Source organism: Schistocerca serialis, chromosome 1 (genome assembly GCF_023864345.2).
Source record: "Schistocerca serialis cubense isolate TAMUIC-IGC-003099 chromosome 1, iqSchSeri2.2, whole genome shotgun sequence".
Lineage (NCBI taxonomy): Eukaryota > Metazoa > Arthropoda > Insecta > Orthoptera > Acrididae > Schistocerca > Schistocerca serialis.
Window position 1 is genome coordinate 525,785,051 of NC_064638.1, and position 22,773 is coordinate 525,807,823.

A 22,773-nucleotide genomic window follows, 5' to 3' on the forward strand; every position below is an offset into this window, starting at 1 on the left:
TCACATTAGCTTGTGTAGACACTGTGGGCACCAGCAACAGATGTTAGTTTCAAAATCTCCTAAGGAGATTACGCAATTAATCAGATAACTAAAAAGTAGTAATTCTGACGGCTATTATGGTGATTCAAACAGAATATTATAAGTTATCTTTGTAATCAGTCAATTACAATTGAGCACATTTCCTTATAGACGTAAATGTCTTGTAGTAACTCTTGTCTTAAAAAACTGGAGATAAACAAACCACCTCAAATTAAAGACCTATTTCACTCTTTGGACTCCTTCCAAAGAGTTCTAAGAAAATGGGCTGTGATAAATAGTGACTCATTTTGCTGAGCAGAACTTGTTAAGGGGCATCCAGATGGCACAGGTTGTGAAGCCACCATTAAAATCGAGCAAGTTCTGGCATAGGGTGGTAAACTTTGCTTGTGGCAAGGTTAAACCGTGTCCGTTCATTCAGATGGAGACGACGTGTGGCGCTGCCCACATAAAAGGCTGTGCTAAAGTTACTACAGAGTTGGTAAATTATGTGACTGCTTTCACATGTAGCCTGCCTCTGAGAGAGTAGAATATGCTTGTTACTGGATTGCAATAAGACATGCTGGATGGGCACAAATGACAGGTAATTGCATGTGGGTCTTCCACAGGGGTCTGAACTACATGGCAAGAAATTGGTGTGGTATAAGGATGGACAAGGATATTTCACAGTTTTTGTGGGTGGCAAAACCAACCTTGTGGCAGATGGGAAAGATGTTCCTCATTGCTGGGCATAACGATTGGTAGATAAATTGGTGACAAAGAATGAGGTTAAGTTTTCCAGTCCAGAGTGATATTGGGTAATAAGGGGTTTCGTTTTTTGTAGACGGTCCGTGAGGATGTCAGTGAATTTTGGGAACTTGTGGATATGGCACAAGAAATCAGTATGAAGGCTAGTTTTGGAGGGTAGTTCCTGCCTGAAGACCTTACTTTAAACCTTCAGCATAGTGGACAAGGGATTGATTGTCATTACAGTTGCACAGTCTGTGGTGACCAGACTTATGGAAGAGACTTTAATGTGAAAGGGATGTTAGCTATCAAAACAAGGTAATGTTGATGTGTGCAGACGTTTTTGAGCAGTCATTGTAAAGCTGGTGTGCTAATTCAGGAGACTTATGCAAAATATGGGTGGTAGAAAGGTATTAAGGCTGTGGAGAAATGATGATAAAATCTTCACCCTGGGTCTGTATCAAGAAGATACCATCAATCAACTGAAACCGAACAAGAGATTGGGACGTGGGTTGTTAGGAAGGCTTTCCTCTATGTAGCCTACAAAATGATTGGCATATGGAGCTTCTTAACTGTGGTACATATTTGATTGTATATTGTCCTCCCAAAAAGGAGGACTTGGATCAGTATACTGTTGTGTAAGGAATGGGGAGGTGGGTTGTAGACATCAGGACATATGAAGTGATAGTGTTCATTGACAAGGAGATCATGTGACAGGAAGCTATTGGTGTAAAGAGAGGTAGTGCCAGCAATGACAAGCGGGAATCCAGATGGTAACAGGGTGGGGATTGTTGAGAGGTGATGAAGAAAGTAGTTCAGGACCTTGATGTGGGAATTTAGGTTGCAGGAAATGGATTGATGGTGATGGTCCAAAAGAACATCAACTTCTTTTTCTGTGGGAACACTATAACCAATTAGTGGACCATCCTGGGTGGTTAGGTTTATGGAATTTGAGGAACGTGTGGAAGGGGGGTATGGGAAAGGCAGTTGGGGTGAGGGGGGAGATGGATTGAGGGAGAGATTCTGGAATGGGCCAAGGAACTGGAAGTTATGCTGGATCTTTGGAAAGGGATCAAAATGGCAGAGTCTGTATGTGGAAGAGTCAGACAGCTGGCAAATACCTTCTGTCAGGTATTCATTGCCATTCTTCTTAGTGATAATGGAGCCTTTGCATGCAAGGAGGATATTCAAACTAAGGTCTATTTTAAGATTGTAGATGGCTGCTGTGTCTTTGATCAAGAGCTTTATATTCGTGGAAAAAATTTTCGAAAGAAGAGGTTGGTGGTTGGTTGGGTGTGGGATAGGGTCACAATGGGACAGAAGTGTGAACTAGGGGTGATAAGACTCGGGGTGTTGATTTTGATCAGCTTTGACTTAAAATGCATATCATTAAAAGTTCTGTCAGCACAGGAGCACTGCAAGGGTGGGGAGAGGATATGCTTGTGCAGTCTGTGAAGGAATCTCCTTAGTCATATGCCTTGCTGTCACTGACACATCTGTTGGAGTGGAGATGGGACATCCATTGGTCAACATGATTGTTCATCAATGCTGGGGAAGGCGGTTTTCACAGATAACAGGCATTCATTAATGCAAGTAAGACAGCCAATTCATTATGTTATCACAGGTCCACAGAGGTGCCATCTGTCAGTGTCATCCACATATTTCTACATTTGAATATTTTTGAAATTGTAATTGTTGAGTGCTTAGAAGAAAACCAATTGTTGCAGCACATTTGATAGATGATTGTGCTATTTTCACACAACACTGTACTTAAGTACGGAAGGCCTGCAACGTGGCTACAAAAGGCGGTGACTAAGTGTGTAAGACAAGTCTTTCATGTGTCACATAACTGGGAGCAAAAACTGACTAGAACTACATAGGTTGGTTGTGATGGAATGTGATCTATGAAGGCGATATTTGGGTAGAGTATCCCTCATTTTAAGGTTTGGCAATGTGCAAATGGTAATGGTAAAGTTTTTCAAGGTTTGGATGGTTCTGAAAAGGATGGGGAGGGGTCACATTTTACTGGTAAGTAGCTTCTCTGCAATGTATAGATGGGGACTGTCCACCCCCCAGCACCCCCCCCTCTCTCTCTCTCTCTTTCTCTCTTTTCCTCTCCTCAGGCTTAATCCCATCATTTTTATAATTATCATAAGTATTAATACACATTATGTCTGTGCTGCTCAGAGTCACTGAGTCCTCCTCGTTCGCCTCCCAGCATATCTCTGTCCTCTCCTTGTTCCACATTATTATTCTCATCCCTTTTGGTCCAGTCTTTTCCTACCCCTTATACTCATTAGACAGCACCACCACTGTCTTGTTCCTGCAGTTTTCAAGTTATGGAAATTTTACAGTGGCACACTCATTTCATTTGAAACCATTTACATATTGTCAGTAATCCAGTTTTAGGTTACAGCCTCATTTAAAGGTCTTGGCATTGTTCATATACACTACCCATTCACATGTGTTGTCCATTTAAAAATATAATGTTTGCACTGAAATGTAAAATTTTATATCTGATATTTATTAGAATGTACATTGTACTACATAAGAATCAAATGTTAGGAGAGTACACAACCAAAACACTGACATGCTGTGCCCCATCTATGAGGCATATTATCAAATACTTCCTGGATAATAAGTTCAGTTTTACTGTTTGTATAACTACTGCACATTTAATTGTTAACATTAAATGGATTTTCTGTCAGTGTGTAACAACAATATTAAACACCAAATGCTTGTTAATGTTCCGTAAAATTATATTTACTTTCACACCAGCTCATGGCTTCTTAGGCCATTGTCAGGTATCAGCTGAATGTCACATACACAGATAGAATGACATGCGATGTAATACGTATTATTTATGTAGAAAACACATAAGATACAAAAATTATGGCATGGATAGTGTTTACATCCTACAGATCTAGTTTCACTTCACTAAAAAAGGAAAAGACATTTTTTATGTGGAGATAATTTAGTAGCAATTTGTGTAACTAAAAATTATTCATCAGTTGTCACCTGACAATGGCCTGAAAAGGTGAAAGTTGGTTTGTGGCCAAAAAAATATAATTTTGCAGAAAATTTTATAGTGTTTCCCTTTTACAGTTGTTAACATGTTCTACCAAGATTTAATATCATTTAATTGTTAATAATGCTCATTCATCTTAGAACCCAAAGTAATTTATATGAGTGCACATAGGCTGATATGGGCAAATATGAGATTTTAATAGAGGTTGATAGGAATATGTCATTGTGATTTACTTCAAAGTATAATTACTGACTACAAGATTTTAAAATATACCAATGTGCATTTCACACTTTTCTCTAATTACATTGATTTTCTGTTCTGTCAGTTTTATTTGAGTACGTCATAGATGAAAACATGCATGACATTGGTGTAATATTCTACAATTTTTGTGATTCCAACCACTTTCGATTGTTAATGCCAACACCATCATCAGGTTTATATTTATACCTGATAAACGGCATAACAGCCATAACCAGTTTGTAAGATTAAAAAATAAATACTGTAAACTATGAGGGTTGACTGAAAAGTAATGTCTCCACCTTTGTAACTCTTCAACAGTTGGCAGCATTCGTATGCGGCAGGTACTGGCTTGTTCTGTAGCCTCTTCTCTACAGCTCCAGTTGGCGGGAAGCCTTAGCATTGAACGGTTGTGTTGTTAGAGTGAAAAGTATGAAACCCTGCACAGACGGTCGGTCAATGCGATTTAAGCAACATGCAGTCATTGATTTTTTGACAGGAGAAGGTTTCACCCCAAAGGAGATTCATCAGAGAATGAAATCAGTTTATGGTGATTGTGTTGATGTGAGTACTGTGCGTTGTTGGCCAAGTAAGTTTAAAGATGTTGAGGCGGGAACATCTGACCTGCGTGACAAACGAATCGTTGGACATCCTGTGACAGCAACCACCGAGTTACACAAGCAAAATGTTGACAGATTGGACAGTCATTGTATCACTCAGAGAGAAATTGCAAGGACAATCGGCATTTCACAAGAATGTGTGGGTCACATTATTGCGTTACTTGGCTACCGGAAGATCTGTGCACAATGGATACCCCGGATGCTGACTCCTGAAATGAAAGTACACGGACTTGAAATGTGCCAGGAACTCCTCTCGCATTATGAGAATGAAGAAGCACAGAAGTCACATCAACACAATCACCATAAACTGCTTTCATTCACTAATGAATCTCCTTTGGGGTGACACCTTCTGCTGTCAAGAATTCAATGACTGAACATCGGTTAAATCGTATTGACCAACCGTCTACACAGGGTTCCCTGCTTTACACTGTAACAACACAACCGTTAAATGCTAAGGCTTCCCACCACCTTGAGCTACAGAACAAGCCAGTACCTGCCGCATACCAATGCTGCCAACTGTTGAAGAGTTACGAAGGTGGAGGCATTACTTTTCTGTCAACCCTGGTATTACACCAATGTTTTATGTGTTTTCATTCACAATTTTCTGTAATTCATTCATTTATTCATTCATTCATTCACACATTGTGTTCCACAAATCCCATCGAGCAAGAACAGGACTGAATCAAGTTGTACATAAACAGGCAGAAGCAGCCACTGCAGGTTACTTGTGTCACATATACTGGCGATAAATCATGACTAGTGCTAATCTACACACACTGATAACTGTAGCAATTAGTTCTAGATTACGTTATATGATCAATGAAGATTAACTTTATTGTAACATCACAGGAGCATTGTACTGAGAGCTGCTATTTATGAATAATTTTCACAGAAACTGTTTTGTTTTGGAAAGGGAAAGGGATTAGTTGCAAATTTTTCTTCAGTGCCAACTGGAAATATATGGTCTCAACTGAAAATGAGTCTCGTTTTGAATTAATTGTTTTTGTTGTACTGTAGATAAGTGGTTTGTAACAAAAATTAAAGAAAATATTGTCTCTTTCCAGTATTGATGCGAGATCCAATTCTTCAAGATAAACGTCAAGAACATTTTATTTTCCAGAAATATGCTCTTGAGTTAATGGAAAGAGTTTCAGGCAAAGCAAAGCCCTCTGGTACAGAGCTTGAGATTTCCCTCGCTAATATGCATAGGGTATGTATACACAGCACTAAAATATTCTGTTTCATTTCTCAACATCAAACAATGGAAACTCCTGGTAGAAGTACCAACAATGTAGAAAAAGAACAATTAAATAACACTTACACAAAGCTTTCAGTGATAGTCTTCATCAGCAAAAGAGAAACACATACCATTCATATACATAAGAAAGCACACCTCACGCACATGTGCGCCAACTCCAGCATCTTAGGCATTTTTATCAATAGGCCGAGTCCAACAGATCTGGGACTTGTGTTCAGATTTGTATATGGCCAGTACAGAAATATATGGAAGAATGAAAGAGCACAGGAGGAGGAAGTGGAGTTGGATATATGAAAGAAAAGCAACTAACTAGAGCCTTTGTTCAGCTACTATGCACTAAGAGTGATCTGGCCTTCGTTTCACTTCCAAAAAGTATCCAGTGGAAGTGTTTAATAATTTGTAGTTCAGTCATTTGTCCAGCATGACTTTGTTCTTGCCACCAGCCAAATGTTGTCTTGAAAATCAGGAATCCCCAGAGAAATTGAATTTATTGAAAAAGTGAAAGAATTTTGAAAGACTCGTAGAACTGTATGGCACTCAGGGAGGTAGATGGTGGGGGGAATTTGAACTGGTAGCTGACAAAATGAAAAGTACTGAGTAATTTTATAAAAAATCTCTCATATTCTGTTTTGGAAACAAGTGGCTGTGGAGTCACATAAGGAAGGTGAAGAAGCGTATCTAGTTGTTGTTATGTTTATTGCTCAGTTGTGCCTGCCTTTGGTATGCTTGCTGACCTTTGGGATCTTCATATTTGTCCATGGATTCACAAGCTCCACAGTCTGTTTCCCATTATGTGATTGTTGTGTGAGATAGATTCTTTAATTTGCCTGTGTGTGTATGTGGAAGGGGGGGGGGGGGGGGGGGTCCTTTTCCAGGCGCACCATGTGCAGTTTAGTGCTTTGCAGTATCATGCTTTAACTTGACGATGACCATATTGTTAAGAGTACGATTTGTATGGGGTGGATAATACGAATCATAGGGTATATTTCCTCCTGGTGTTTTTGCAGATATTTACAATTTGGTTTTTGTGACGTGTAGCTGGATTAAAGCCTAAAAACACAGCTGTAATTCCCAATGCCAGGGGAAGCCATCAGTTTGTTTTCACTTCCAAACAACAAATAAAATTATATTTAAAATGTAATTTCACATAGACATTTCATAGAGCAGTCCCAAATTAGCTTAGTACAATATTTGTTTCATTGATATATCTCAACAAGGAATAAAAACATGAAGAATAACCAGTATTCCAGCATTGACTCGTGTGCCGTCCTGACTCGCGTTGACTGCTACCACTGTGCAGCAGTGCTATTGAGTTGCTGTTGAAGAACTGTCTATTCTTCGTATTTTACTGTCACAGGTCAGTGAAATAAATATTACTCTAGACTAACGTGGGACTGCTCTATGGAACTGGTATGTTAACCTCCATTTAAAAAAATGATCTTCCTTGGTACAGGAAACAGAGAGACACTTTCTGTTGACATTCTATATTGCATCAAAGACGTGATGGGCAGTATTTATTTGGTATGACTCCATCGGCTCATTGCAGAAACAAACTTGCAAATATTGCAAAAGGAGCTTCCAAATCTTTGTCAGAACACCAAAGAAAATGCGCTTGATGACTCTTATGTTCGAGACACGCCCATTATATAAGCAAGCACGGACCCATATTTGTACTTGCATGTTTTGTAAATCAGCATTGAATATTCAGGCTTCGGTTCTTTTTTTACTAATTCCAATACACTTCAGTACTTTGCACACTTTCTCGCAGTGTCATGCTTCAAGTTAACAATGACCTTAGTGTGTACAGTTTGAAAAAATAGGCCTCATTGCTATCAAAATCGATGATATGGCTTGATGAGGATTTGTCATATATTAAAGTGTGGCACAGAATAGTGAGGGACAACAGTAGCAATGGAATTCCATGGAGCAGCAAGAGCTTATAACTTACAGAATTGTTGATAAGACTGTAAATAACCTATCATTTTGTTTTCAGTGTTTTAGTGTCTTGCTAATGATTTAGCCATAAACCTCTCCATCACTATAAGCAAAAAATCTCGGTCATAAGTTTTTCTGCTGTGTTTGTCTAATGTCATTAGTTTTGCAATCAAGTTGAAAAAGTCCAACAGCAGAATTAAGAACAACCTGTGCATTATTTTTTTTACAAATACCTTGTGTAGCTTTCTTTGCTTTTATTGCTGCACGTTTCCATGTGAGTACTCCATTATTTTGGCTCTAGAACACCAATTTTGGAGATTGCTAATGGTATTTTACTTTTCTTTGTTCTTAAAAAGTGAGTCTGATGTCGAATTTTAGTTTTGTTTTCTTTTACTGTTGAGAGTATAAGTCTATTTGAAAATAGATCCTAAAGTATCACCTGATTGTCATTCTATTTTAAAAGACAAACAGGAACTACTTGGAAAATAGATCCTAAAGTATCACCTGATTGTCATTCTATTTTAAAAGACAAACAGGAACTACTTGGTTCTATAAAGGAAATAAAAGGAATTACGCTATAAAACGCCCAGTACTCTACGTACAGAATTGTATAAAACACACAGTATTCTTTGCTGGAAATTGTCAACTAGGTTTAATGGACAGAAAATGGGTAAGTAAATAGATTTTGATGGCTTTCCATGCACTTTGCTGAAGGAAATCCACCAAGCAGCTATAATTTTATGAAATTTGTTAGCAAACTGGTTTTCAAGTGTCGTAGTTCTATTATCATTTCCCTACAAATAAAAGAGAGTCTGTCAATATTGAAATAAGCTTTTGTGGTGGTTGGTGTATTCTGATGTTTATATGCTTATTTTACAAATTTAAGGAAAATATGTGTATAAACGTCATTAATGTTGGGGAGTGTATGACATTCACCAAATAATAGTTGCAAGATTCAATGCGACAAAGGTTGATCATATAGCTGGAAGAATATAATGTGTATGTCACTGTGTCGGTTTGCAGCAGTGGTCCCAGGCATGCATCTGTGATCTTGAATGACTCATTGCCTCCCTTTCAAGTGTCTATTCTTTGTATGATCATTGTATAGTTACTCAGTCTGTTAATGTATATTTTCGAATTGTCACAGGCAAGTGTAGTCGCACAGACTCGAATCCAGTATAATGACAAACAGCTGTATCAACTCATACATCAGCATTTACTATCAAGAGGCCTGACTGACTCAGCTGCAATACTACATAGAGAAGCAAATCTCCCAGGAGCCCCCTTAAAAATTGGCCCTTCATCAAACTTTCCTCCCAATCCATACAGAGTATGTTCTACACCGCCGGGACCCTTGAGGGTAAGTTATATGTTCCAAGAGTATGTTGATAAATCAATTTCATTGTAAGAGTATGTTTTTATTACACCATATCTGAAAATGCTGAATACACCATAAGTGTTGTGTTCTGTCAAATTTGTATGTGTTTAAAGCTGCGCTTTGTCACAACATTCTGAGAAAGCAATGTTGTGGAATATGTAACTGCCTCTGTGGTTATGAACATTAGTGATTGTTTCAGTTTATGGTTAAGTGAGTATAATTTTTACCACACTTATTGTTACTTGAATTAAAATTTAAAATACGTCAGGTTCTTATACATAATTGTTCTAATTTTTTTTTTTCTAGCCAAGGCTTTCCAGCTTTTCTCCAGGCGTCTCTGTCTCTCATCACCGTTCACAAAGTACACCTACCAGTGCAGCATCTTCGAGTAAATCTTCTATTCCACCGTGCCAAAATTCATTGGTTACACAGCCCATCAAACTTAATTTAGCTAGTACAAGGTAAGATATGTTTTGCGTGTGTTTCTTTGTAAACATTGCATTAATTATTGACCAATTTTGTTCAATTTTATATAATTTCAGGAAAAGTGACAAAAGTGAACTGGGAAACATTGTTAATACAAGTACACCTAACACCACTCGATCTTTGCAGAAGCAAATATCTTATGAGCAGAGTGCTGTTGTGGCAGCAAATCAGCTCCTGAAAAACAATTCCGGTACACTCCCAGAGCCAAGCATTACTCTGGATTCCATCATCACAGAGTATCTGACCAACCAGCATGCTCTTTGTAAAAACCCAATGGTTCCTTGTCCTCAGTTTAATTTGTTTGTGTGAGTATACCTTAAGTTTCTGTACTACTGGTTGAGATGGCAAATAATGTAATGCATGGGGAGAACTGAATAAGTGATATGTGTACTTGATAAGCAGTTCTTCTAGATGAATTATATCAATTTGACTATATATTGTGAGATTTTCACTTTTGCTAGTTCTTTCGTATTGAAAAAATAAATTTCTGTGTTACTACTACACACTAAGAGATTGTCCTTAGATATATTTGATACTGCAGGTTTTGAACATAGTTGAAGGACAGTGATTGTTGTACACAGTGTGTTACCACATGTACGACATATTATACCCTGTCCAGTCACATTAATGTGACGACCTGTCAAAAGCCAGCATAACAATCTTTTGCAGTGCAGACCACTGTGAGACATGCAGGAAGAGTGTCACTGAGGTTCTGGAAGGTACTGTCAGGGATGTTGAGCTGTGCTAACAGCAGTGCCGTTGCCAGCTACACTAGGGTTCTCGGTTGGGAATCCATGACACGAACAGCCCAATTGAGCTTGTGCCACAAGTTCTCCATTGGGTTTAAATCCAGGGAGTTTAGTGACAAGGGGAGTACAGTACTCACCCTGGTGTTCTTCAAACCATGCACGTAAACTGTGAGGTGTATGATACATTGCATTGCCCTGCTGGTAGATGCCATCGTGCAGAGGAGAAACAAACTGTTTGTAGGGAAATGTAGGGTCCCCAACGATAGATGCATACTTGTGTTGATCCATTGTGCCTTCCAGAACGATGAGATCATCCAGGGAACGCCACAAAACCATTCCCCAGGCTGTAACACTCCCTCCTTGTTTGCTTTCAGACGTTTCACACTATACATGCCAACGGCCACCTGTCCAATGAAGCACGGAATGTGATTCATCTGAGAAGTCCACCGCTTGCCACTCAGTGGACATCCAGCTGTGGTATTGGTGTGGAAATCCCAGCCTTCTTCGGCGATGAGCCCACTAATGCAGAGACCCATACACAGCAACGGTCACTGAACATCACTTGTGGAGATAGTGTTGGTAGCCCCTTGGTCCATCTGAGTGGTCATTTGCACAGATGTTGTATGTCTATTAACCTGTAGACATCTTTGCAGTCATTGTTCACCCATGTCACTTATGGCCTACAGTGCACCACAAGTGCATGGTGCTGGTTTTGCACAGTGCAATTTTGCTGTGCACAGTATGCTTTAACCACAGTGACATGCTAAAAGTTTATAAATTTGGCCATTTTGGAAGTGCTTCGACCCTCGGCTCGAAAGCCAATGATCGTGCCTTTTTGGAAATAAGATAAATCACACTGTTTCTACATTGCTGCAACAACTGCGCTGTTGTTTTCCGCATTCTCCTTCCGCTGCTAGTATTGCCACCTGCCACCTGTGAATGGTTATTGCATGTTAACATCGAACATAGGCAGTGATTGCATTAATGTGACTGGACTATGTAGAACAGTGTTAATCATTTTTGTATGTATTTTTATTGGAGGAAACGAATATAGTAACATAGTTCATTTAGTTTGTGATAGAATGTGGTATTGTAATTTGCTATTGTACACTTATTATTAGTGATGTAACGTCAGAGAAAATAAAACCGACATTCCAAACTATGGAGTAAGAGGCATGCGTGACACAGGAAATAGTTCAGAAATGACTGTGAACAAAATGTATGATGTCCCTTTTACATTTGTTGAAATTGCACTAGGTCTTGTGTAACTTGAAGTCTCAGATCTTGATGTAATGAAATGATAATCGGGAAACTGATGCTTTGAAGGGTGTAGCTCAGGCAGTAGATAGATTTTAAAGTGGCTTCCCCCACTTTATTCACCCTGTAATGTAGTTGATGGCCAGTTCCAGCTTTACAGATTACAGTTTAAACAGGTAAAGAGGCATGCATCTGTTCCTTCATAAAAATATCTGAAACAGAACTAATTCAGAGTCACATTATTTGATGAACTTTACAGTGCACTCTAACCAACATAATCACTTTACCCACATGCTTGCCAGTCACTGACTTCTTTGTACTGACACTGAGATGTTAGTGTCATTCTAGCTATGTGCAAACACTCACTCAAATCGACATGATGATGATATCCAAATGTTATACTATTGTGGACTGCTGATTCTCGGATAGGAGTGACTATTTAAAGATAGGTGTAAGCACATGGGATTACTGAAACTATTTAATGTTTTGAAAATCAGCTAGGTTCTATTTTACTCTTTGGCATATACTTAAGACTTTACTATTATCTGGTGTATGAAAAATGTTGAAGGTTAGTAAACCATAAAATTATATGGAACCTTCTTATGTGTCTGTAGCCTGAACTCTCCTATTTATGAGTATGGCATCCTTCTTGATATAAACTTTTTCTGATCATAAATTATTCAAAATTGTAATTAGTGACTGAATTAGTCAGTGTGAAGTGTTATCTGATACAGAAAAAATCTTGTAGGCATTAAAAGAAGACAGGCAGTTGAAATGGTGAGTGTCTAAACTTTTAATATCAGTTATTTCATAAGTTAATAAGTTAAATATAATTTAAAATAGTGGATTGTAGTTGAATTAAATCAGGTGATGCTGAGGGAATTAGATTAGGAAATGAGTTTTATTATGTGGGCAGCAAAATAACTGATGATGGCCGATGTAGATTAGCAGTGGCAAGAAAAGCATTTCTGAAAGATAGAAATTTGTTGACATCAAATATAGATTTGAGTATCAGGAAGTCTTTTCTGAAAGTATTTGTGTGGAGTGTAGCCATGTATGGATGTGAAACATGGACAATAAACAGTTTAGACAAGAAGAAGATAGAAGTTTTGAAATGTGGTGCTACTGAAGAATGCTGAAGATTAGGTAGGTAGAGCACATAACTAATGAGGAGGTACTGAATAGAATTGGGAAGAAGAAGAATTTGTGGCACAACTTGACTAGAAGAAGGGATCGGTTGGTAGGACACATTCTGAGACACCAAGGGATCACCAGTTTAGTACTGGAGGGAAGCGTGGGGGAGGGGGGCGGGGGGTAAAACTCGAAGAGGCAGACCAAGAGATGGATACAGTAAGCAGATTCAGAAGAATGTAGGTTGCTGTAGTTACTCTGAGATGAAGAGGCTTGTACAGGATCGAGGAGCATGGCGAGCTGCATCAAACCAGTCTTCGGATTCAAGACCACCACCACCACAACAACAACAACAACAATAATAATTTAAGATATGTTAGTCATAACTGTTAATTACACAGACTTCTAGGAAAATCAGTTGCATCATTGTAATCAGGAAGGTGAATATGAACAAGTCAACTATAAATGTACATGAAATTTGTATAAATAACAATTTGACATATTCCTCTACATATTACATGTGCAGCTGCATTAAATATAAAAATGCAAAAATAATGGGAACCAAAAACATAACAGATTTAGAAGTTCCAACTTTCTACATCTGAACAATCTTGATTCAAAACTGCTATTGATGAGCTCTTTGTAATCAGTAGTAGATCAGAGACAAGGGCAAAATGTTCATAACTAATCTATATTCTGGTGTACTTTCTTCATGACAATAACAACTTTGTTTGTACAAACAGGATCTTGTGCCCCTTCAGTGTAAACTGTGCAAATGAGGGAGCCCACTTGAGATCAGTTTCAAATGTGTGAATTGCAAAAACACAAAAAAAAGTACAGTCGCCCATTTATTATTAGCAACAATTCGCTAATGAATATCTGCAAGAGAGCATAAATTATCACTTTCAAGCCAACCGTTGTTCAGATCAGCAGCACATATACATTAGTAATTATTTCATTTGGTGCTTTCTGAATACAGAAGTTTTGCACAGTTCCAAACTGCTGCCATACACTGTTGTATTATTTAATTGTCCATGGGGCATTTATGGTGATCTGATTTAATCATTATATGAGCCTCATCAGGTATGGTAAAGAAAATGGAAATAATCATTTTCAGAAGTACAGTCTTCTGTGCTAGAGGAGGTAATGTGAAGCAGAATTTTTAATTTTTGCAAACACCATGATTTTACAGTTTATGAATAATTTTAAATGTACTAGAAGTAGCTACTTTATGTACATTTGTTTGAATTGATGGACATGAGAAGAACTGCATTCATAACTACTACTCATTTAATTATATCTGGTTGACCCCCAGAAAATCAGGGGCTAAGATATCTAGCAGACTGTAATATCATTCGTAGATGTATTCTGGAATGCAGATCATCCAGTTTAGTTTTGCCCAGGTGCTGTTTTTGTGCTATGTAACAGTTTGTTAACTGCTTAAGGGCTTTTTATAATGATTAATGTCCTTGATTTGCTCATCCAGTTTTCTCTGATTTATTTGTAATATATTGTACTCCACAGACCTCACAAATGTCCAGACCCTAAAGCAAAAAATAGTGCACCAACAAACTTCACGTCACGTGTGTTGAGGCGGACATTGGGCATTGGCTGTTTGGAGAACACGAGGCTTGATAAAAGACTTGCACATAGTCGTTTTTGTCCTGTGAGAACCTTCAGAATGGGTGATGAAGATGGCTACTTCACTTGCTGTGCATTTTGTGTGAGTGTGTACTTTAAATAAATGATATACAAATCAGAATGTCTTATTTGCCACTTAGGACATTTAATTAACTGTATTGCTTTATGCCCTTGTGATATTTATTTGTCCTTTTAATACATCCTTTTGCTTACATTTTCAGCCAACAGAACAATTTGTATTGGTGGGAACACATCATGGTGAGGTCCAAATGTATAATCTTCACACTGGAGTGGTATGTGGAAGAACTGTTGTCTAAATTTCAAAAACTTTGGTTGCATAGCCTATATGAAATGTATTTAATGAATATGGTAAAAGTAATTCTTGCATTGTTTGTGCAAGTGCAAAACTTCAGTAGTAGAATAAAGTACTTTTAAGATTTTGTAATTTAGCACTAGTTTCTTCATGCATTTGTAATTACTCACTATATGTGTGTCTAAGGAACGTACCAGGTGCCTGTTATTGATAATTCTGATGTTACATCTATGGAAAATTTATGCACAGCAGCATTTCACTAAATGAGTGCACAGATTAATAATAGCTCTTGAATACAACAGAAATTGGGAGTTGGGTCAATTCACATTGTTATGACTATTCAGTCCACTGTAGAGCATTCAGTAAAGAAAAGGATGGTTGTAAAAAGGTGCATACAGTTATCGAACACTATTAAGGGCCCCTCACATTTTCACTATTTATTGCCCAGTACTGAGTATTGCACAACAGTATTGACCATCTGACCCTTGCAGTTTGCACAGTATATTCAAGCAGACTGTGGAGCTTTAAAAGTATTGACCCTCAGTCAGTGTATTGTGCATTGTGTTGTACCATCTAAGGTGATATCGCACAATACGCGACAGTTCCTGCCAAGACTTCGTGATTTCTGGACTCATAAATAATCAATACAGCAACTCAATACGAATACATCACGAAAGACAGATGAAGGAAATCATCTGTTGTAGTGCATTTGGTGGGCGGGGGTAGGTTGATCACATATTTAATACTTACTCAGTATTTAGCTGCAGAAACGTTCACCAAAAGAACACTGCAACTGCTCATTCTTTCATTTCAAAAGTGCTAATTACTTGTTGCAGGAATGAATAACAGCATTACCTACTGATCCCCTACAATAATGCACTCATATCTTCTCTTTTCAGGTGTGTAGATCACTTTCAGCATTGTGGAAAGTGAAACCTGATGAATATTTGAACATAAATTCATTGAAAGATTCTTCATTTGTCCTTAAAATATTCATCAGAGTCTATTGCAAGTTCTCTTAACATTTTAGTATGGCCACGTGTAGAACGCTTCCTAAACCTCTTTTCTGTCCATTCTCAATTCATATTGCATTTGTTTTTGCAGCACAAAGAGGCAATACGTGCAAGTTGTACATCATTGAGCACCAGCACGTTTTCTGTGAAGGAAGGGATCTGACATAACCCGGGCTTAAATATTGCACCGTTCTTGGCATTGCATGTTCCCACGGTATATTGATACAGTATTATTGTGCAATAAATATTGAGTGTGTGGGGCCCCTTTAGATAAATTTCACAAACCAAATATGGAAAATGAAGTAGAAATCACAGTAGAGTAATTAAATGTTAGGCTTGCGTGTTGGGTGTTTCAAAAACTATTGTCCTTCCAGTTATGTCTTTTCTTTACAGTTGTCACTTTGTGTGTGTGTGTGTGTGTGTGTGTGTGTGTGTGTGTGTGTGTGAGGTAAAAGAAGGCCACTTGTAGACATCAAATTTCTTTGTGTTGTACTTAGTAAACTTGCATTGTCAGCTTGCACCAGTTTGTTGGCACTTTCATGAAACCTCCTTGGAAGTTGAAAGATAACCAGAAATTGCTGGTTTATAGAACTGCTCTGTCCTTTGTATTTTAAAATGAAGAAGAAATTGAAAAATATGAACGAGGCAGTGCTGATCACAATAAATTAGTCACTTTGTGTTTGATTTGATTGTTGTTTTTATGTGTGATAGCTTCTGCTATTACTACTAATACTAATTTTATTCTTTTTTATCACCACCCTGTAGGAGGAGATCACATTCCAGGTTCATGAGTCATATGTATCACACATGCAGTTCAACAAAGAAGGATCTCTCCTCCTTACATCTTCTCAGTGGCAGAGGCCTTTGTCAGCAGTATGGAACGTCAAAAAGTTTTTTGATAAAAAGTAATGGTTTTTTCATATATTATGCCATATATATACTGTGAAAGTTTCCACTCACTACAAACATTTAATATGTAATTTAATAAGGAGAACTGATGAGAGTTGCGAAATAACTTTGTTTTTCTGTTACATCACCGTTATTTCTCTGAAACATTTTAAAGGCATCAGGCTTCCTTTTAATTTTTTGTATTTTATTTATTTATTTATTTATTTTTCTCTCTCTCTCTCTCAGAAATTTTTCTAACTTGTTGGGTATGTGCTACGTTTGAGACTTTATATTTTATTGAAGTATAGTGTGCATAGAGAGATGATAAAAACATAATGTGCACTTGAAGCAAGAGTACACTAGCAATTTACTGAATTGTATGTGATTATGGTCACAGATCATATCAAGTTAGTTGTTTGCAAAGGAGCCAAAGAAATATACATACTCCAGCGTGCTCGTCTTCTGATTCATATGAAACTATCTTGTATTGAATATAACATATTCCTCTAATTAATACAACTAACTTGAAAATTTCTTGGCTGTCTGAATTCAGAACTACATTTTGTATTGAATTAGTTTGTCCCCATCACCCACAATTTTTATAACAACCGCAATTTCGCATTAATAAAACCTTTATGGCAGCAGCTGTAGAAATGGCAATGTAAGCCAATCAGTCGGGCCCTCTGCTGCCACCTGTTCACTTCTTTATTAAATTTCATGCATGTTTTTCTGTTTAATAGGTTTAAGCTCATCTTTTTAACTGTAAATGTACATGCAGCCAGTCTGTAGTGCAATTTTCATTTCTTCTCAACAGCCAGCTACACAGCTCATTAAGGAATCAGTGTCCATTGGTGGCATCTCAGGAAGGTAGCAGTTTGCATATCTAGTGTCATAACTCGACAGGATTTTTCAGCGTACTTACATGGATCCCTCATTTGAATGGGGAGCGATGTGGGATTTTTCAGGTCTACCGTCTCATTGGCATGTGAATGCCGTTGTGCAAGGGAATAAGTCAGCATCAGGGTCTAGGTGAGTTTTATCTGGTCTATATGGTCGGAGACAGTACAGAAAGACTGTGGTATCAGGCTAGGGAGATAGAAATGAAGAAACAAGCTTCTGGGTTGGTAACTTGGTCTGATTTTAGTGCTTCTTTGCAAGTTTATGTGAACGTGTCAAAGAGCAGACTAACTTTTGGCAGTTCAGCGGTATGTACCAGCAAGGATGCAAGTCCTTTTTAGTGTACAAGCTTAATTTAAAGAATTCTTTCAGTCATAATTTTCTGCTGTCGGCTGATGGACACTCGAGGCTCGTCTGCTGCCACGCGGAGTGGCCGTGCGGTTTGAGGTACTGTGTCACGGATTGCGCGCCCCCTCCCGCCAGAGGTTCGAGTTCTCCCCCGGGCACGGGTGTGTGTGGTGTTCTTAGCACAAATTAGTGTGTAAGTCTAGGGACCAATGACCTCAACAGTTTGGTCCCTTAGGAATTCACACACATCTGAACATTTTTTGGCTCGTCTGCTGGCAGAAACTGTTGAACTGTGTCCTGCTCATCAACTCGTGGCCTTTTTATTCTGTGTTGGGGCTGTTTGCTTATAGATGGTACGTTTCCCACAATTTGCATAAAACTAGCTTGAGATCGGCAGTTTCTTAATGTTCGCAACCTCATATTAGTCGGGTGAAAGCATAAAGCACTATTCGTCTTTAGCTAGTTTTCCAGAATTTGCCACCCTTTTATATAATACAGTATCAGATTCCTCAACTGGCTTCACCCCATTCGAGCTGTTTTTCAGTAGAGCCTACAACGTTCTCGGGATCCTACAGTGGAATTTTGCCAAAATGCAACTATGAAGATTACGTTACAGAATTCAAGGGATGTGCCAGATGCATTAGGTGACAAGAAGTTTTAATAAGGAATGTAGGGAACGGAACAAGGAATACTACGATCGCACACAAAATCCCAAAGAATGTAAGGCTGAGAACAAAGTATTACTACATGACTAAAGCATGAAAAGAGAGAGGTCAAAGAAATTAACAAGCCCATGGAGAGGGCCCTTCCATGAAGTACTCCAGATAATTAATAAGAAATTCATAACTGTACCTGCAAACAAACTAAAAAGGTTCATCTAACTTTAGACACACAACTTAAAGAAGAAATTGAGAAGGGTGTTCTGAAATAGGAGGAGAGAATGGGTAAAAACTGTACAACAGGTGGTGAAAAATGACATTGCATACACTGAGTATAGGTGAGGGAGACATCGTGATTGGTCCTCAGAGACAGGCCAACCCACAAACACTTTGTCTCTACTAGCCTAATCCTGGTAGCAGTAGTGAATATGAGGAGGAGACAGAAAAGGAAGATGACAGCAAGAAACGTAAAAGTTTGACCATAAACATCAATAGAGTATAGACAGTCCCTTTCACTTTTTACACATAGCCCCATCATCAATGCTACTTGGAGCCCTTGAGATAAGTGGGTGGACAATGACAACCTCACACCAGTATAAGCCAGGCGCTTACTGGATACAGGAGTTCCGCAACTTCCTGGAAGTGTAATATGATGCGGAAGGGAAGGTACAGATCACCAATGTCAGATGTTTGAGCGGCTCAAAGACTTTTTAAGTAACAGTACCCAGTATGTTGTCCTCAACAGCGAGTGTTCATTGGAGACAAGCATATTGTCAGGAGTGTCTCAGAGAAGTGTGATAAGACTACTATTAGTTTCTATGTATGTAAACGATCTGGCGGACAGGTGAGTATTAACCTGTGGTTGTTTGTTGATGATGCTGTGGTGTATAGAAAAGTATTAAAGTTGAGTGACTTGTAGAAGGATACAAGATGACTTGGACAAAATTTCTAGTCTGTGTGATGAATTCAGCTAGCTCTAAAAGGAGAAAAATGTAAGTTACTGTGAGTGAGTAAGAAAAACAAACGAGAAATGTTCAGATAAAGCTTTAGTAGAGTTCAGCTTGACACAGTCACTTCGTTTAAATATCTGGATGCAACTTTGCCAAATGACTTGAAATCTAACGAGTGTGTGAGGATTGTGCTAGGGAAGGTAAATGGTTGACTGGTGTACTGGGAGAATTTTGGGAAAGTGTAGGTCATCTGTAAATGATACCACTTATAGGATGCTAGTGCAATCTGTTCTTGAGTATTGCTCTTGTGTTCAGGATCTGGACTGGGTCAGAATAAAGGAAGACGTAGAAGCAATACAAAGGATGGCAGCTAGGTTTGAACAACACAAAAGTGTTACGGAGAGGCTTCGGGTACTGAAATGGGAATCCCTGGAGGGAAGGCAATGTTCTTTCCAAGGAACACTGTTAGGAAAATTTAGAGAACCGGCATTTGAAGCTGACTGCCGAATTGTTCTACTGCCGCCAACATACATTTCATGTACAGATCACAAAGATATGAAAAATTACGTTTTACACAGAGGCATATAGACAGTCATTTTTGCCCCCTCTCTGCTTGCGAGTGGAACAGGAAAGGTAATGACTAGTAGTGGTACAAGGTATCATCCGCCACTCTATATGGTGTCATGCGGAGTATGTATGTAGATATAGGTGCTACCAGTTCATGATTTCAAAAAACAGTTTGTCAGACATTGAGGTATTAACCCTTGCATGATATTTTGATATGCAAACCATTGCATCAGGTCTGTTTGTCTCCAAAACTAAAATGCAAAGCAGAATACAATATACCAAAATTACACAAGATAATTATTTAGAATATGCATTTTTATTCCCTTTTAAAAGGATAAGCATTTCAGTGATATTTTGTTCATCATTTATTTCCAAATAATTAATTTTTGAATATGAAATTCAAGTAATCTTTCAAGACAGAGATCAGAGATACAGTATATTACACATTACATAGTATATGATGCTCACCCTTTGTTGTCATCTTCACGGGACATACAGATCACATCGACTTAGTGTGGTGGGTCTTTTTTTTTCCCTCCATACATGCTTCGAACAAGTCTCGCTCGCACAGTGATATGCTTGCTACCACTTGGCTATATGTGACACCTTCTTTTACTAGGCAGAAGTAGCTGGTCTTGTTCTTCACATGATAGCATGCTGACACCAATTCCTCTCCCTGCTAGATAAAGCTTTATTTTTTATAATCACAAATTTTGATGTATGTAAGAACCATTTTAGGCATTCTTCAGAAATTCAACCCTTGCAGCTTTATTACCAGAGCTCAGTGTGTGTAGGATATATGAATTCAGAGCAGACACTGTTAATGGCCATCTTCTTATTCTCCTGACAGTGCTGTAGTTACTACATAACTGTCTCTCTTCCACATTTGTATCTTAATAGAACACTATAACTTCTGGCATTTTCCAAAAGTCCGTATTTTCATCGATCTTTCCATGATAATGCATAACGGAAATTTACAACAGATCGCCATTTGGCTGGAACTTGAGGCACCATTGTTAAATCCTTTCTAAAACCGAACAGCCATGAAGCAACACTACTTCATTTCTTGGACAAAAATTGTGGGGGAATATCTGGTTTGTTCTTTTATGTTATGTTCTGACTAATGTTACCCTTTTTTTCCAATATAATTCTTGCAAGAGGCACACTGAAATAATAGTTATCAGTAGTTAATTTCTGTCAGTACCTTCTAGCCTAAGCTGTTCCAACATTGCCCCTTAGAGCGCAGGTACCTCCCTGGTGCCTTTCAACACACTTCAGTTGTTTGTCCTGCTGTACCCGTGCCTGTGCCTGTCCGTCTGACTGCCAGCAGGCACATAAGTTGGAACAGCATTTACTAGAGGAATGTTGCAGGATCTTCTATATGACATAATAATAGCAAATATATCAGGCCCATTTTTATACCACAGGTTTCAGAAATGGAGACAGGAAACTTCCCAGCGTATTCATTTCCAGATGGTCATTATCTTGTGGGTCACAATATCTGTCATACAATCAACAAATGTTTGTTGTATGTGTGGTACTGTACATAATATTGTCATCCATAAGTTTATCATCACACTAAAGGCAGGAGACTTTTGTTGGAGTCTTTGCTGTTGTAGCCAATGCTAAGGTTCCTGCTCGTAAGAAATGACGATACGACCTTTGGGACCTGCACTAAGACTGATTTCATCTGCCGATCTTTACCCGTACAACAATCTTTAGTGACAAATGAATTGGAAGATTTGTCACTTGAAGAGACAACCACATTTGAATCCGCATCATGCTCACTTAATTGCTATGGTATCCTTTCAATCTTCTGAATTTTCCTAGAACAGACAGTTCATCACAAGTTCATAACAGCTCTGCCATAATATCCTCAGGTGTGAAAAATGTGTACATTTTCTGAAAGGACATGAGAAATATTGTTGAAATCATCTGTATGTACAGTGAGCACATTCTAAAACATGTAAGTGGTCAGAAAAGTGATGATAACTAATTTAGTTATGAGATGAGCACTTGCAAGACAATGTTGGCGATCAAGTGTAAATGCCCTTTCGGGTTACTTCGTGGAAATACTGAATAACGTTTGGTCACTTTGCCAAAATGCAAAGCAACACAAGTAGTCATGTCGGGTCATAAAAAGGAAACAGTCATGGTTGCAATGGTTTTAAATAGAACTTAAGAGACAGCCACACAATAGAGATTTACATGGGACTAACATTGATCCAGTAGAAGTTGTTACATGAATTAATTGCTCCAGAAGATTGATTTATGTATTTATTACAAAAATCAAGTGCCAGTGCAGTTTGTAATGGCCGTATATCTGATTTTATTAACTTATGTATCAAAAGAAAATTTAACCAGAAAAAAATAGAAAATTGCAAACTGCTGGAATAGATTCCCAGTGTTTACCTTAAGGAGATGAACTTCTAAGCATAATCAGTAGACATAACAGTTTGGAGAAAAAGCTATCCAAGCTTTCAGAACTGTTAAATTTCTTTCTCAAAGAAAAAAATAGGGGCTGGTTGGGAATGGTTAGGAAGGAGAAGCAAAATGTTGTTTTTTCTCTCTCTCCTTATCCTCAAACCTATTGGGGTCCTTCACAACCTGGATTCTGAGTTGCCAAGTCCTCCTTTTCTATGTATATATGCTCATT

At 38.2% G+C, this 22,773-nt stretch overlaps 1 protein-coding gene across 1 annotated transcript in view; it reads left to right on the top strand.

Annotated features, from left to right (window-relative positions):
- Window positions 1–22,773, top strand: part of LOC126474687 (DDB1- and CUL4-associated factor 1) — a 245,895-nt gene that overhangs the window by 194,852 nt on the left and 28,270 nt on the right. Inside the window, exons 18-24 of the mRNA XM_050102169.1 lie at window positions 5,712–5,857; window positions 8,988–9,200; window positions 9,525–9,679; window positions 9,761–10,009; window positions 14,366–14,564; window positions 14,704–14,775; window positions 16,574–16,713. Coding sequence (XP_049958126.1) covers window positions 5,712–5,857; window positions 8,988–9,200; window positions 9,525–9,679; window positions 9,761–10,009; window positions 14,366–14,564; window positions 14,704–14,775; window positions 16,574–16,713 — 1,174 coding nt within the window. The remainder of the gene's footprint in view (window positions 1–5,711; window positions 5,858–8,987; window positions 9,201–9,524; window positions 9,680–9,760; window positions 10,010–14,365; window positions 14,565–14,703; window positions 14,776–16,573; window positions 16,714–22,773) is intronic.